This window comes from Sphaerodactylus townsendi, linkage group LG13, assembly GCF_021028975.2.
Source record: "Sphaerodactylus townsendi isolate TG3544 linkage group LG13, MPM_Stown_v2.3, whole genome shotgun sequence".
NCBI lineage: Eukaryota > Metazoa > Chordata > Lepidosauria > Squamata > Sphaerodactylidae > Sphaerodactylus > Sphaerodactylus townsendi.
Window position 1 is genome coordinate 57,229,072 of NC_059437.1, and position 14,212 is coordinate 57,243,283.

General features: G+C 70.4%; 1 protein-coding gene across 2 annotated transcripts; it reads left to right on the forward strand.

The window, feature by feature from the left end:
• The first annotated feature begins 1,371 nt into the window (after positions 1 to 1,371).
• CRYBB2 (crystallin beta B2) lies at positions 1,372 to 14,031 on the forward strand. 2 transcript variants are annotated; one of them, XM_048514502.1, is made up of 6 exons: positions 8,814 to 8,896; positions 9,461 to 9,531; positions 10,706 to 10,824; positions 10,959 to 11,091; positions 11,871 to 12,013; positions 13,680 to 14,031. In XM_048514502.1, the coding sequence occupies exons 2-6, from the start codon at positions 9,484 to 9,486 to the stop codon at positions 13,846 to 13,848; spliced, it is 612 nt and encodes a 203-aa protein (XP_048370459.1). In that variant the 5' UTR covers positions 8,814 to 8,896; positions 9,461 to 9,483; the 3' UTR covers positions 13,849 to 14,031. The 2 variants fall into 2 exon arrangements, with proteins under 2 accessions (XP_048370460.1, XP_048370459.1); XM_048514503.1 differs by lacking the exons at positions 8,814 to 8,896; positions 9,461 to 9,531 and adding an exon at positions 1,372 to 1,451.
• The last annotated feature ends 181 nt before the right edge of the window (positions 14,032 to 14,212 follow it).

The following is a 14,212-nucleotide window of genomic DNA, read 5'->3' on the forward strand; positions in this document are numbered from 1 at the left end:
TACCTGGTTTCTTGCACGACACGGGGGACCAAGTGAGGCTCACCCCACTAGCAGACCTCTCTGGCTTTTATCAGCTGGACACAATTGGGTTCTGGGAGCAGAACAGGGCTTCCAAGGAGTTTGCCTTTAAATCAGACCGAGACAGGAGCCTGGGTTCTTTCAGCACCCAGAGCCGTGCCATGGGCACATCCCGGGAATGTGGCTGGAGGGCGGGAGCGTGCCAGAGCTGGGCCTTTGGCCAAACACTTGGAAGAGCTGCTGACCCAGAAGTTTCCTGGGGCTCTGGCAAGGAGTGGAGCCAACCTGCGGACAGGCCCCCTCGCTCGCTGCTAATCTGCAGTGAGGGCAGTCCGGAGAGCTCAGCACAATGGGCCCGCATTGTGGTGCCAAGCCCTCGCAATTGAAGCAAAATGCAGCGGGCGGAATTGGGCAGCTGCAGCTGCTGCCTCAGCATCCCCCCAAAGCCCTGCTGTGGGCAGAGGTGGCCCAATAAATAGCCCTGCAGGTTTCCTTTGCCTGCCTGTCAGAGCACCCGGCGCAGTCCAGGAGGAGAGAGAGGTAGGCAGGGCCCCGGCCCCCACACCCCGAAGCCCTCAGGGCCCTGGCTGAGCAAGAGCGCCCGCCCCCAAGCCAGCACCTTCTGCATCAATTATTCTGGCTAAATTGGGCACTCCTTAGTGATGGAACTGATTGGCATCTTGCTGCACAAAAAGGAAAAAGTCAATCTTCCCCCTCCCCATCACTGTGTCCTCGTATCGCCTCCCCAGTGGTGAGAGGCCAGGCCCTTCGAGGGGGCGGGAGGGATATCTCACTGGCCGGGCAGCAGAGGTACAACTTCTGAAACTGCTGAAGTTGGATTGGTCCTAATGCTGAGGAGTGGGGGGAGAGGTGGAGTGCAGAGAGAAAACAGAGACCCTGGAGAAATCCCTAAAGCGATTCTGCAGGAGGGGGCTGCCGTGCCAGGCCTGCATTCATTCCTGCCACCATGCATTAGAGCGTGCCCCTGTAGGCCTGCCTGCCTGCCTCCCTGCCATGCAAGAGGCACCGGGAAGCAGGACTTCTGTTGCACGCTGACTTCCTGGTCAAGGGACTCCCTGCATCCCCCCTTCTTCTCCATCACAGAGTCTGGTGTGTTCCTGTCTCTGGGTCTGCTGCTCCCGCTTGGAGGCAGGGCCGGCTCTTCTCTCCTTCGGCCTGGTTCTTTGTGGGTTCCCCCTCGCTGCCATCCACGTGGAGCTAAAGGCAGGCAGGCAGGTGGGCAGCAGCAGCTTCTCTCTCCACCCTTCTGGTGAAGCCAGACTGGGCAAACTCTTCCTGCAGAGCAGGTGTTCCTCCTCGAGGTAAAGCGCTAACCACCCGGGGTGTTTGCAGGCACCATGGCAGAACAGCCCAGCCCACCAGGGGAGATGGTCACTGCGGAGATCCTGGAAGAAAAGGGGTGGAAGTTCAAGGTAGGGGACAAGCTGCCAGGCTCTGGCAAAGGTACGGTTCTCTTTCGCTCCTTGCGTCTCACCTCAAGCCGGGAGCCGGATCAAGGACGCGCTTTCAGCCCGCCGGGAGGGGAGGTGCGAAGAGCAGAAGCAAACCTTCCCATGGAGGGGAGGCACCACCGGCCCACCTCCTCCCGCCAGCGCCCCTGACCTGACATGGCTTGAGCCTTTGGCCCTGCTCTGGAGGTGGGGAGGAGGCTGCTTGCAGCAGGGGGGCTGCGCTTGCTGGGGCCCACGCCTCTCCCCCTCGCTCTGTGCTTAGCAGGACCTTCCGGAGCACTGCTGGGCTAAGTTTGCAGCAGCATATTGTGGCCACTGCTTTTGTGCTCGTGTGCAGCTTTGGGAAGCTTCCACACGTGAGCACGAGTTAAGTGGCTTTGCACTGAATGAGGCCTTTCCTCCATCAAGCTCAGACACGGTCAAAAGTCTGGAATCCAGGCCCTATGGGGAGGAGCAGTTTAGTCAGCTGGGGGTGTTGAGTGAAGTTAAGAGGAGAAGTGAAGGTCAAGAGGTGGCATGAGAACCATTCTTCCATATTTAAAGGGGCGCCATGTTGAAGAGGGAGCAAGTTTGTTTTCTGCTGCTCCGGAGACTAGAACGAGGAGCATATAATGGATTCAAGGTGCAGGAAAAGAGATTCCACCTAAACATTAGGAAGAAGTTCCTGACGGTCAGGGCTGTTGGGCAGGGGAATGCACTGCCTCAGAGTGGGGTGGGGTCTCCTTCTTGGGAGGTTTTTCAACAGAGGCTGGGTGGCCATCTGTCAGGAGTGCTTGGATTGTGTCTTCCTGCTGGGCAGGGGGCTGGACTCTGTGGCCCTTCTGGTCTCTTCCCACTCTATGATTCTTCAGGTTTGGTGGAGAGATCTGCCCCCTCCCCTACTGGGTCTGTGGGTGGGGGTTCTCGACTCACAGCTGACTTATGGTGACCCTATAGGTCCATGGTGGTGAACCTTTGGCACTCCAGATGTTATGGACTACAATTCCCATCAGCCCCTGCCAGCATGGCCAATTGGCCATGCTGGCAAGGGCTGCCCCCCCCCCCCCCCCCCCCCCCCCACCCCCCCCCCCCCCCTCCCCCCCCCGCCCCCACCCTCCACCCCTTACCCACCCCTTCCCCCCCCCCCCCCCCCCCCCCCCCCCCCTCCCCCCACCCCCCACCCCCCCCCCCGCCCTCCCCCCCCCCCCCCCCCCCCCCCCCCCCCCCCCCCCCCCCCCCCCCCACCCCCCCCCCCCCCCACCCCCCCCCCCCCCCACCCCCCCCCCCCCCCACCCCCCCCCCCCCCCACCCCCCCCCCCCCCCACCCCCCCCCCCCCCCACCCCCCCCCCCCCCCACCCCCCCCCCCCCCCACCCCCCCCCCCCCCCACCCCCCCCCCCCCCCACCCCCCCCCCCCCCCACCCCCCCCCCCCCCCACCCCCCCCCCCCCCCACCCCCCCCCCCCCCCACCCCCCCCCCCCCCCACCCCCCCCCCCCCCCACCCCCCCCCCCCCCCACCCCCCCCCCCCCCCACCCCCCCCCCCCCCCACCCCCCCCCCCCCCCACCCCCCCCCCCCCCCACCCCCCCCCCCCCCCACCCCCCCCCCCCCCCACCCCCCCCCCCCCCCACCCCCCCCCCCCCCCACCCCCCCCCCCCCCCACCCCCCCCCCCCCCCACCCCCCCCCCCCCCCACCCCCCCCCCCCCCCACCCCCCCCCCCCCCCACCCCCCCCCCCCCCCACCCCCCCCCCCCCCCACCCCCCCCCCCCCCCACCCCCCCCCCCCCCCACCCCCCCCCCCCCCCACCCCCCCCCCCCCCCACCCCCCCCCCCCCCCACCCCCCCCCCCCCCCACCCCCCCCCCCCCCCACCCCCCCCCCCCCCCACCCCCCCCCCCCCCCACCCCCCCCCCCCCCCACCCCCCCCCCCCCCCACCCCCCCCCCCCCCCACCCCCCCCCCCCCCCACCCCCCCCCCCCCCCACCCCCCCCCCCCCCCACCCCCCCCCCCCCCCACCCCCCCCCCCCCCCACCCCCCCCCCCCCCCACCCCCCCCCCCCCCCACCCCCCCCCCCCCCCACCCCCCCCCCCCCCCACCCCCCCCCCCCCCCACCCCCCCCCCCCCCCACCCCCCCCCCCCCCCACCCCCCCCCCCCCCCACCCCCCCCCCCCCCCACCCCCCCCCCCCCCCACCCCCCCCCCCCCCCACCCCCCCCCCCCCCCACCCCCCCCCCCCCCCACCCCCCCCCCCCCCCACCCCCCCCCCCCCCCACCCCCCCCCCCCCCCACCCCCCCCCCCCCCCACCCCCCCCCCCCCCCACCCCCCCCCCCCCCCACCCCCCCCCCCCCCCACCCCCCCCCCCCCCCACCCCCCCCCCCCCCCACCCCCCCCCCCCCCCACCCCCCCCCCCCCCCACCCCCCCCCCCCCCCACCCCCCCCCCCCCCCACCCCCCCCCCCCCCCACCCCCCCCCCCCCCCACCCCCCCCCCCCCCCACCCCCCCCCCCCCCCACCCCCCCCCCCCCCCACCCCCCCCCCCCCCCACCCCCCCCCCCCCCCACCCCCCCCCCCCCCCACCCCCCCCCCCCCCCACCCCCCCCCCCCCCCACCCCCCCCCCCCCCCACCCCCCCCCCCCCCCACCCCCCCCCCCCCCCACCCCCCCCCCCCCCCACCCCCCCCCCCCCCCACCCCCCCCCCCCCCCACCCCCCCCCCCCCCCACCCCCCCCCCCCCCCACCCCCCCCCCCCCCCACCCCCCCCCCCCCCCACCCCCCCCCCCCCCCACCCCCCCCCCCCCCCACCCCCCCCCCCCCCCACCCCCCCCCCCCCCCACCCCCCCCCCCCCCCACCCCCCCCCCCCCCCACCCCCCCCCCCCCCCACCCCCCCCCCCCCCCACCCCCCCCCCCCCCCACCCCCCCCCCCCCCCACCCCCCCCCCCCCCCACCCCCCCCCCCCCCCACCCCCCCCCCCCCCCACCCCCCCCCCCCCCCACCCCCCCCCCCCCCCACCCCCCCCCCCCCCCACCCCCCCCCCCCCCCACCCCCCCCCCCCCCCACCCCCCCCCCCCCCCACCCCCCCCCCCCCCCACCCCCCCCCCCCCCCACCCCCCCCCCCCCCCACCCCCCCCCCCCCCCACCCCCCCCCCCCCCCACCCCCCCCCCCCCCCACCCCCCCCCCCCCCCACCCCCCCCCCCCCCCACCCCCCCCCCCCCCCACCCCCCCCCCCCCCCACCCCCCCCCCCCCCCACCCCCCCCCCCCCCCACCCCCCCCCCCCCCCACCCCCCCCCCCCCCCACCCCCCCCCCCCCCCACCCCCCCCCCCCCCCACCCCCCCCCCCCCCCACCCCCCCCCCCCCCCACCCCCCCCCCCCCCCACCCCCCCCCCCCCCCACCCCCCCCCCCCCCCACCCCCCCCCCCCCCCACCCCCCCCCCCCCCCACCCCCCCCCCCCCCCACCCCCCCCCCCCCCCACCCCCCCCCCCCCCCACCCCCCCCCCCCCCCACCCCCCCCCCCCCCCACCCCCCCCCCCCCCCACCCCCCCCCCCCCCCACCCCCCCCCCCCCCCACCCCCCCCCCCCCCCACCCCCCCCCCCCCCCACCCCCCCCCCCCCCCACCCCCCCCCCCCCCCACCCCCCCCCCCCCCCACCCCCCCCCCCCCCCACCCCCCCCCCCCCCCACCCCCCCCCCCCCCCACCCCCCCCCCCCCCCACCCCCCCCCCCCCCCACCCCCCCCCCCCCCCACCCCCCCCCCCCCCCACCCCCCCCCCCCCCCACCCCCCCCCCCCCCCACCCCCCCCCCCCCCCACCCCCCCCCCCCCCCACCCCCCCCCCCCCCCACCCCCCCCCCCCCCCACCCCCCCCCCCCCCCACCCCCCCCCCCCCCCACCCCCCCCCCCCCCCACCCCCCCCCCCCCCCACCCCCCCCCCCCCCCACCCCCCCCCCCCCCCACCCCCCCCCCCCCCCACCCCCCCCCCCCCCCACCCCCCCCCCCCCCCACCCCCCCCCCCCCCCACCCCCCCCCCCCCCCACCCCCCCCCCCCCCCACCCCCCCCCCCCCCCACCCCCCCCCCCCCCCACCCCCCCCCCCCCCCACCCCCCCCCCCCCCCACCCCCCCCCCCCCCCACCCCCCCCCCCCCCCACCCCCCCCCCCCCCCACCCCCCCCCCCCCCCACCCCCCCCCCCCCCCACCCCCCCCCCCCCCCACCCCCCCCCCCCCCCACCCCCCCCCCCCCCCACCCCCCCCCCCCCCCACCCCCCCCCCCCCCCACCCCCCCCCCCCCCCACCCCCCCCCCCCCCCACCCCCCCCCCCCCCCACCCCCCCCCCCCCCCACCCCCCCCCCCCCCCACCCCCCCCCCCCCCCACCCCCCCCCCCCCCCACCCCCCCCCCCCCCCACCCCCCCCCCCCCCCACCCCCCCCCCCCCCCACCCCCCCCCCCCCCCACCCCCCCCCCCCCCCACCCCCCCCCCCCCCCACCCCCCCCCCCCCCCACCCCCCCCCCCCCCCACCCCCCCCCCCCCCCACCCCCCCCCCCCCCCACCCCCCCCCCCCCCCACCCCCCCCCCCCCCCACCCCCCCCCCCCCCCACCCCCCCCCCCCCCCACCCCCCCCCCCCCCCACCCCCCCCCCCCCCCACCCCCCCCCCCCCCCACCCCCCCCCCCCCCCACCCCCCCCCCCCCCCACCCCCCCCCCCCCCCACCCCCCCCCCCCCCCACCCCCCCCCCCCCCCACCCCCCCCCCCCCCCACCCCCCCCCCCCCCCACCCCCCCCCCCCCCCACCCCCCCCCCCCCCCACCCCCCCCCCCCCCCACCCCCCCCCCCCCCCACCCCCCCCCCCCCCCACCCCCCCCCCCCCCCACCCCCCCCCCCCCCCACCCCCCCCCCCCCCCACCCCCCCCCCCCCCCACCCCCCCCCCCCCCCACCCCCCCCCCCCCCCACCCCCCCCCCCCCCCACCCCCCCCCCCCCCCACCCCCCCCCCCCCCCACCCCCCCCCCCCCCCACCCCCCCCCCCCCCCACCCCCCCCCCCCCCCACCCCCCCCCCCCCCCACCCCCCCCCCCCCCCACCCCCCCCCCCCCCCACCCCCCCCCCCCCCCACCCCCCCCCCCCCCCACCCCCCCCCCCCCCCACCCCCCCCCCCCCCCACCCCCCCCCCCCCCCACCCCCCCCCCCCCCCACCCCCCCCCCCCCCCACCCCCCCCCCCCCCCACCCCCCCCCCCCCCCACCCCCCCCCCCCCCCACCCCCCCCCCCCCCCACCCCCCCCCCCCCCCACCCCCCCCCCCCCCCACCCCCCCCCCCCCCCACCCCCCCCCCCCCCCACCCCCCCCCCCCCCCACCCCCCCCCCCCCCCACCCCCCCCCCCCCCCACCCCCCCCCCCCCCCACCCCCCCCCCCCCCCACCCCCCCCCCCCCCCACCCCCCCCCCCCCCCACCCCCCCCCCCCCCCACCCCCCCCCCCCCCCACCCCCCCCCCCCCCCACCCCCCCCCCCCCCCACCCCCCCCCCCCCCCACCCCCCCCCCCCCCCACCCCCCCCCCCCCCCACCCCCCCCCCCCCCCACCCCCCCCCCCCCCCACCCCCCCCCCCCCCCACCCCCCCCCCCCCCCACCCCCCCCCCCCCCCACCCCCCCCCCCCCCCACCCCCCCCCCCCCCCACCCCCCCCCCCCCCCACCCCCCCCCCCCCCCACCCCCCCCCCCCCCCACCCCCCCCCCCCCCCACCCCCCCCCCCCCCCACCCCCCCCCCCCCCCACCCCCCCCCCCCCCCACCCCCCCCCCCCCCCACCCCCCCCCCCCCCCACCCCCCCCCCCCCCCACCCCCCCCCCCCCCCACCCCCCCCCCCCCCCACCCCCCCCCCCCCCCACCCCCCCCCCCCCCCACCCCCCCCCCCCCCCACCCCCCCCCCCCCCCACCCCCCCCCCCCCCCACCCCCCCCCCCCCCCACCCCCCCCCCCCCCCACCCCCCCCCCCCCCCACCCCCCCCCCCCCCCACCCCCCCCCCCCCCCACCCCCCCCCCCCCCCACCCCCCCCCCCCCCCACCCCCCCCCCCCCCAGAAGGAAGGAAGGAAGGAAGGAAGGAAGGAAGGAAGGAAGGAAGGAGTGTCCAAATGGACTCTACATAACCATTTTGAAATGCTGGGAGAGCCGAGAATGTCATGATCACATTTTTAACTGCCTGTTCCCTAAAACGGAACTTCTGTAGGTAGGCCGGGGGCCGCCTCAGAGAAGGTTCCCACACAATGTGAGGGTTGGTGGTTGCTTTACCCTCCAGCCCTCTGGGAATCACTAGCATAAAAGGTGAGTTGCTTTGGGATCCAAGAATGCCGCCCCTGCAGTGCTGACCCAGGACAGCAGCCACGGAGAGGCTCTGGCTGAAGGGCCCAGCAGGGGGTGCTTTGCAAACAGCAGGGAGTTTGCAGGGCGGGGGGCGGGGGGAGGTGATCTGAAACCCAACCCGACAGGGTGAGCTCTTGCTTCTCAGCCCCCCCCCCCCCCGCATGTCTTCTTGAGGGCTCTAGACCAGGGGTGTTGAATTAATTTGTTACGAGGGCCAGATATACCATAAATATGACTTCATGGGGCTGGGTCCTGGGGTGTGTCTGCCTGTGTGTGTGTCTGCCTGGGCTGGTGAGTCTTCAGCCCAGCTTGATACTGGGGTGTGTGTGCGTGCGTGTGTGTTGGGGGGCTACCTGATCTTAAGGGGCCTATCAGGTCCACTTGGCAGGCCAGATTGGGAGCAAGGGGTGGGGTGGGGGGCCCCTCGGTTGGCTCGCAGACCTGATAAGCTCTCTCAAGGGGCCAGATCCGGCCCCCAGGCCACACGTTCGACACCCTCCCGACACCATCTCCCTCTCCTTCCGGCCACTCACCTGCAAGCCTCATTTAAGCCCGCAGCGTTTGGCTGTCACCCTGTGCCCCACCCGGCAGAGCCTGGCACTTTCTGCACCGGAATAGGTGTGCCCACCGGTAGCACAGCCGCCTTCCACCCCCACCGCCCCCCGCCCTGCCTGACGCCCCCAGGGCAGCTGCTGAGTGAGGCACTTTGGCCTCCTGTCCCACAGGGATGGACTCCTGCCAGGGCAGCATGGCACAAGCATTGTTCCCGAAGGATGCCCAAGGGACTTGGCACCAACCCTGCTGAGGCCGGCAAATCCCAACCTCCTGGCCCGGACAAAGGGCCCCGGTCCAAATGTGTCAGCTCATGAAATAGCTGGGCCTCTGGGTCTTTAGCAGGACAAAAGGCAGAGTGGGGTCAGCTGGTTTTGGTTTTCATTGCCCGCTAATCCAGCATTCTCCACACAGATCACCCGTTCCCAAGCCCCCCGAGGTGCCACTGGCACATCCACGCAGCAGCTGCCAGCTATAAATTTCCACGCTCGGCCACAGCGCTTTTCAGTGGCGTAAGTGCTTTGGTGCAGCCGGTAAGAGCCTTCCCTTTCTTTGACTGGCTTTCCAGGTGTGTGTGTGTCGTTCCTGTCTTTCCATCCAAGTGTGGTGAATGCGGCTTGCTGGGGTTTAGACAAACGCAGTGTGTTGGGAGGAAGGAGGCCACGGAAAGGGGGTGGGACACTTGCTCCGTGGCCAGCAGCCTGCATCCCCGCAGCCCTGCCCTGGCGACCGCTTGACCGGGAGCCACGCAGATTTCCGTCCCCTCCTGGCTTGGGGATTTGGGCTCCTTTCCCCGGGCAGCTGTGCTGGAATTCCTCTCGTGCACCCATAGATGTGGGTCACCCTGGACAATCTGTCTGGGCCTGAGGACCAAGTGGGAAGGAGGGGGGAGCAGGGGCTCCAAGGGGGAGGGGCCAGGCATGTGGCACAAGGGGGAGGGGGTTGCCTCACCTTCCCTGATGCGACTCTGTCTGCTGGTGGGGCTAGGAATGCCCCTCCGCCGTGCTGTGGCTTGAGTGCAAAGTGGCGTGCGGTGCGACCCCCTCCCCTCTCCACACAGCAGCACATTATCAAATTACTGGAGTTTCTCTCCCCAGGGAACAGCTGGGGGGGCCCCAACATGGCTTCGGACCACCAAGCTTCCAAACATCAGCAGGCGGGCTCCAAGGTTGGTGAGGAGGATCAGAGGTGTCGGAGGGTGGGGTTTTTTTTGGGGGGAGGGGGTTCCTCTGGAGTAACTTGAACGGGGCAGGGGATTGGCAGCCAGTCCTGGCTCCACATTTCTACCTTTCAGGAAAAAAATCCTCATTGAGAATTTTATGAGTGGGGTCCAAAGCCGGGATCCCAAACCTTCCTCTGTTCCCATTAGAAGGAGAGGAAGAAGAGCCCCCCCCCCTTGAGCTCCTGAAGAATGAAGTGCAGCTTAGTCGTCGTCCCCCCGCCCCCACAGCCTCTCTTGCCCTGTCCCTTCTGATGGCAAAGATGGGGGGGGGGGGGGCGAAGAAGATTGCAGATCTGAGATTGCAAATGCCTTAGCAGACCAGGTGCTCGGGAGCAGCAGCAGCAGAAGGCCATTGCTTTCACATCCTGCACGTGAGCTCCCAAAGGCACCTGGTGGGCCACTGTGAGTAGCAGAGAGCTGGACTAGATGGACTCTGGTCTGATCCAGCGGGCTTGTTCTTATGTTCTTATGTAGAACTGCTGGGCTGGCTCTAGCGCCAGTGGGAAGGCGGTGGGGAGGGGGCTTTGCTTCTGTGGCGAGGAAGAGGGCGGGAGGGGGTCTATTACTGAGGACTCCTCTGTGACTGTCGCTCAGCTCAGGGAGAAGCTGCTCTGGTTGCCAGCCTCCAGGTGGGGCCTGGGCATCTCCCAGAATTCCAGTGGCAGCGACTGGTTCCCCTGGAGACAGTGGTTGCTTTGCAAGACAGACCCTTGGCTGTTTCACACCCCGAGGTGTCCCCCCCCCCAGCTCCACCCTGAAATCTCCTGGAATTCCTGCACCCAGAGTTGGCACTCGGCAGTGACCTCTTGGCTTCTGTACCCTCCCTGCTGGAGGAAGGCTGGTCAGTTCCGGTCACCTCCTTTGATCTGGGGATAATTTTGGGCTCTGGGCTAGCCTGAAGAGGACATTGCAAGAGATGCCCCCCCCCCGACCGTGAGATCTGACCCCCCCCCCGCCCTCCACTGGCCAGCTGCTCTCTCAGATCGCAGGCAGGGCAGTAGCCCCTTCGCCTGTCCCAGAGCCTCTGCCTGATCCTGGGATATCCTGGGGCCAAAGGCTTCACCCCCCCCCCTGAGCCCCCAGCACTGCTCTGCAGAGGCCTCTCTCTTTTACATTCCAGATTGTCATCTTCGAACAGGAAAACTTCCAGGGCCGCTGCCATGAACTGACTGCTGCCTGCACCAATTTGAAGGAGGCCGGTTGGGAGAAAGTCGGTTCCATCTTGGTGCACTCTGGCCCGTACGTAGCCGGCCGGCAGAATTTGGGAGCTGCTGGGGCCGCCCCCTGGGCGGGATTGTATGGATCAGTTTCCCCTTCCCCCCAGCAGCGGCAGCAGCCACCAGCGTGTGGTTACCTGCAGGCATCTTTTCCAGGTGGGTGGGCTATGAGCAGCCCAGTTGGAAAGGGGAGCAGTTTGTCTTCGAGAAAGGAGAATATCCCCGCTGGGATTCCTGGACTAACAGCCGGAGGAGCGACAACATCTCTGCCCTGAGACCCATCAAAGTGGTAAGGAGGGCCCAGGAGCCGGGCAGGCGGGCGAGCAGGTGGGCGGAGCTGCTTCTGGGGCTTTTTGTGATGGGTGGGGGCAATCTCCCCAGAGCTTCAACAGTGACCTTTTCGGGAATGAAGGGGTCAGCCATGTGAGATTTGTTTATCTTCTTGCACGTTTTCTCCGCTGCCTCTCTGCCTGGCGGCACACTTTTTGTCCACCTTGGAGAGAAGAGTGTCTTGACAGGTGCGCAGCTACTCAGGTGCAAGGTACGCAGGATCGCCCTCCTGGGTTGCCCTTCCTTTTCTGCAGGGGCTAAAATTGATCGCTTCCTGGACAAACGTCCTGAGGATCTGGAAACAATCCAGACTTTAGTATTACTGCCCAGGATAAATTTCAGGGCCATTTTGGTTGAGAGGGCAACCACACTGCTAACCTGGCCCCTTGCAGAAGAGACTCAACTCTGGGTTTGTTCCAGCGAGCAATATCTGAGGCAAAGCCTGAAACAGGAGTTTCCTTTCCACTGGTTCGGCATCCATCCCTCCATCCTGCCTGTCAGTGTCATTCTCCCAGCCTTACTTTTAGGAACCCTGGGGCTGTATCTTCCTTCTTTTGTCTTCACAACAGCCCTGCAAGGTAGCAGGGGCTGAGGGAGACTGACTTTGCCGTCACCTGTTTAGGAAGTTTCAGAGCCCAGAACTTCCCCAGCTGCGGCCCTTTCGCCTCGCCCTCCTTCCCCAAGGGCACTGGGGCTCAGGGCTGCCACTGGACCGGGTCTGGTCTTGCTCCCCTCTAGGACAGCCAGGAGCATAAGATTGTCCTGTATGAGAACCCCAGCTTCACTGGGAAGAAGATCGAGATAATTGATGATGATGTGCCCAGCTTCCATGCCCACGGCTACCAGGAGAGGGTCTCCTCTGTGCGGGTGCAGAGTGGCACGTAAGTCTTCTGTTGGAGGCCCGGGCCAGCGCGCTTGGGGCCCGCCTGTGTGCGGAGGGGTTTTGCTGCCTGGGGCTGAGCGGCATCCAGTAGGACTTTGGCTTTGCAAAGGAGCCAACGGGGAACGGTGGCCGGCACCTCCGCAGGGTCTCTGTGTGCGCCTGTGTGCGATGTGTCCGCACGGGCATGGGGACGCAATGGGCCATCTGGTGACAGAGGACCTCTGTCCTGAAGCAAGTCCTCTGAGGGCTGAATTGTCTCTAGTGCCAGGCATATAATTTGGCCCTACAAGCAGTCCCAAGGAAGGAGGAGAAATCCAGACTGGAACCACAGTGCTGGGAGAGGGATTGCTGGAACCGTCTCTCTCCTTGGTTTTCAATTGCAAACTGGCCCCTTACGGGAGGAGGAGGCTGGAGAGACACAGCCTGTGCCTCTGGGCCCATGGTGACGAACCTTTGGCACTCCAGATGTTATGGACTACAATTCCCATCAGCCCCTGCCAGCACGGTCAATTTGCCATGCTGGCAGGGGCTGATGGGAATTGTAGTCCATAACATCTGGAGTGTCAAAGGAGTCTGGGCCGACTCTTTCCCTTCCAGTGCATTGGGGGGGGGGCATTTCTGATTAGGGGAAGGGGATGGGTGGGGGGAGTGTGTTAAGTACCATCAAGTTAGTTCAAACTTATGGTGACCCTGTGTATTAATGACCTCTAAACATCCCATCATTGACAGGCCTTACAAATGGATTCAGTGTACAACTGGAAAATATATTTTTAAATTTTATTTTTAGTCCACCTTTCTCACGGAGTCTGAAGGCAGATCGCAAAATGTAAAATAATGCACCAGGGACTGTGTTAGACAAATCACATGCCCCGCAATAAGACTGGGTGACGGAAGTCTGCTGCAAGAATCAGTGTCACAAACTAGTTCCTTTCCAAAAGAACCCCCCTGAATGATTCGTTCTCACTACACCCCTGTTGCCTTTATAAAAACACCCTCCTGACACGCTGGTTGTGCACATTTTGCAGAGTGATGGGGGTGGGGGTGTCTTCCAGACCTCCTTGGCCAGGCCGTTCCACACGGTGGGAGTCCGTACATGGAGAAAGTGCACCCCCAGGCAGCTGCAGAAATATTTTAAAATGCTGCCATATGTGTTTTTGCCGGGATCTCAAAGCATCTCAAAGCAAACCTCCAGAGACAAGGATTTAGAAGCCTGATGTCCAAAGTATATATTTGCTTTCCTCTTGACTTTCTTTTTTTAACAAATTGAGATGACGTTTGCCTTTTAAAAGATAGCAGAGGGCAGTTTCAGGGGGCACCCGTGTACATGGGTCTGCAGCAGAAGAGCTCCGCACGAGTCCAGGAGCACCTTAGAGACCTACAAGATTTTGGGGGTAGAAGATTTTGAGAGTCAAAAAGAGCCTCCCTTGGTCAGACACCTTTAACTTGCCCAAGGGACCCGTGCTGGTGGGCGGTGGAGGAGCTCAGGTCAAGCCCAGGAGCAACTTTGGGGGTCAGCAGGATGTTCAGGGTGTGCCTCCGCTTTCAGGAGTTAGAGTTCCCTTTGCGTTCCCCCATTCTATTCAGCCGCCCTGCGGGGGGTGGGCTCCCCTTTGGGGGGGGGGCTGGTGTGTGAGGCTGTTCTGCTCTTCTTCTCCCCCTTGCAGGTGGGTAGGGTACCAGTATCCTGGCTATCGAGGCTACCAGTACCTGCTTGAGAAAGGTGACTACAAGGACAGTGCCGACTTTGGGGCTCAGCACCCCCAGATCCAGTCTGTGCGGCGCATCCGGGACATGCAGTGGCACCAGCGGGGGGCCTTTCACCCCTCCTGCTAAACCCTCCCCCTCCCCGTCTGCCTCAGGCTGAAGGGGGATGGGAGGGGGCCAAGGGGGCCACCAGACGTCTCGGGCCTGTTGCCTCCAGCCTCTGCCAGGGCTCACTCTCTGAGCACACAGGGCTGTGTGAGTCCCGCCTTTGCTACTGCTGCCAACTGGTTGAATAAAGCTTTGCCATTCGAAGAGTCTTGGTGGTTCTTTCTGTTTCAGCCAGAAATGGCCCAGGTGGAGCTGCAGGCTGCTGTCCCCCAGGCAGAGCGGCGGCCCAACCCTTGGCTGCAATCCTGCCCAGCCTGGGACACGGCTGCTGGGACTCATGCCACCAAAGTCTGCGTGGCCCAGTGCCCAGAAGCTCCTGTGGGTT